Here is an 884-nt window from a genome sequence, read left to right on the forward strand (position 1 = left end):
CATTCATCAGGGAAATGGGTGTTGGAGCTGGGCAAATACTCCTTAATGAGGAGGAGCCTCAGATGGTGAGGGGCTGGGGTGGGAGGACAATGGAAGGGCTACAGGACAGACCCCAGGGCAGCCAACAGGAGGCGCAGGGCAGACGCCAAGGACTCACTTGATGGCTCGTTCTGAAATCCGCACTTCCAGCTTGTGGCCGTCCACACTGTGACCCTGCGGGGTAAGACAACACAGCTCATCCCTGTGCCCCCAGAATACTCACTCCCATGGCCGACCCTCATCAGAGCGGTGCCTCAATGAAGGGCGGGGAGAATAGGAAGGGAAGACAGCTGTTCCCAAGCAGAGGGGCCCTCTGGCACTGAGTCCCAGCAACAGCATCCCCTAAAGTTGTTCAGGATAAGCCCAGGCCGCAGCCGGTGGTCACAGAGACCCAGCCCACCAGTGTTCTTGAGCCCTAAGTGGGCTCTGACCTTTAACTCATTCAAGGGGTTACAATTTCTATTGTCTATCAACATTTGGGGCAGAGGAAGCACCTTAGGGCTGGCTGGCAGATATCTGGCTTTATCTATATGCCTTCTACGACATTTCTGAGCCTCAGCGCATCTACAGCTGGGCTCTGCCAGCAGTGCCTTAGAGCTAGACTGGAAAATGAGCAGTTACCCTCGAGAATCCCTTTTGTCTGTCGTAATATACAACAGAGTTCTATATAGCAATTCTGCAGGCACATGTGCATACTGCAACGTACAGGGATGCAATGATGCAACACGTGAAGAGGGGAACTGTGCAGAATCCTTTAGTTATACGAATTATACGAAGGAGCTCTGGTGGTGTAGTAGTTAAGGCATTTGGCTGCTAACCAAAAGGTCGGAGTTCGAACCCACTAG

At 52.7% G+C, this 884-nt stretch overlaps 1 protein-coding gene across 1 annotated transcript in view; it reads right to left on the reverse strand.

Annotated features, from left to right (window-relative positions):
- RBM19 (RNA binding motif protein 19) overlaps positions 1–884 on the reverse strand; it is a 130,950-nt gene that overhangs the window by 94,469 nt on the left and 35,597 nt on the right. Inside the window, exon 19 of the mRNA XM_007938280.2 lies at positions 158–213. Within this exon, the coding sequence (XP_007936471.2) occupies positions 158–213 (56 nt within the window). The remainder of the gene's footprint in view (positions 1–157; positions 214–884) is intronic.

Source organism: Orycteropus afer, unplaced genomic scaffold (genome assembly GCF_000298275.1).
Source record: "Orycteropus afer afer isolate SDZICR_OR568_19922 unplaced genomic scaffold, OryAfe1.0 scaffold00048, whole genome shotgun sequence".
NCBI lineage: Eukaryota > Metazoa > Chordata > Mammalia > Tubulidentata > Orycteropodidae > Orycteropus > Orycteropus afer.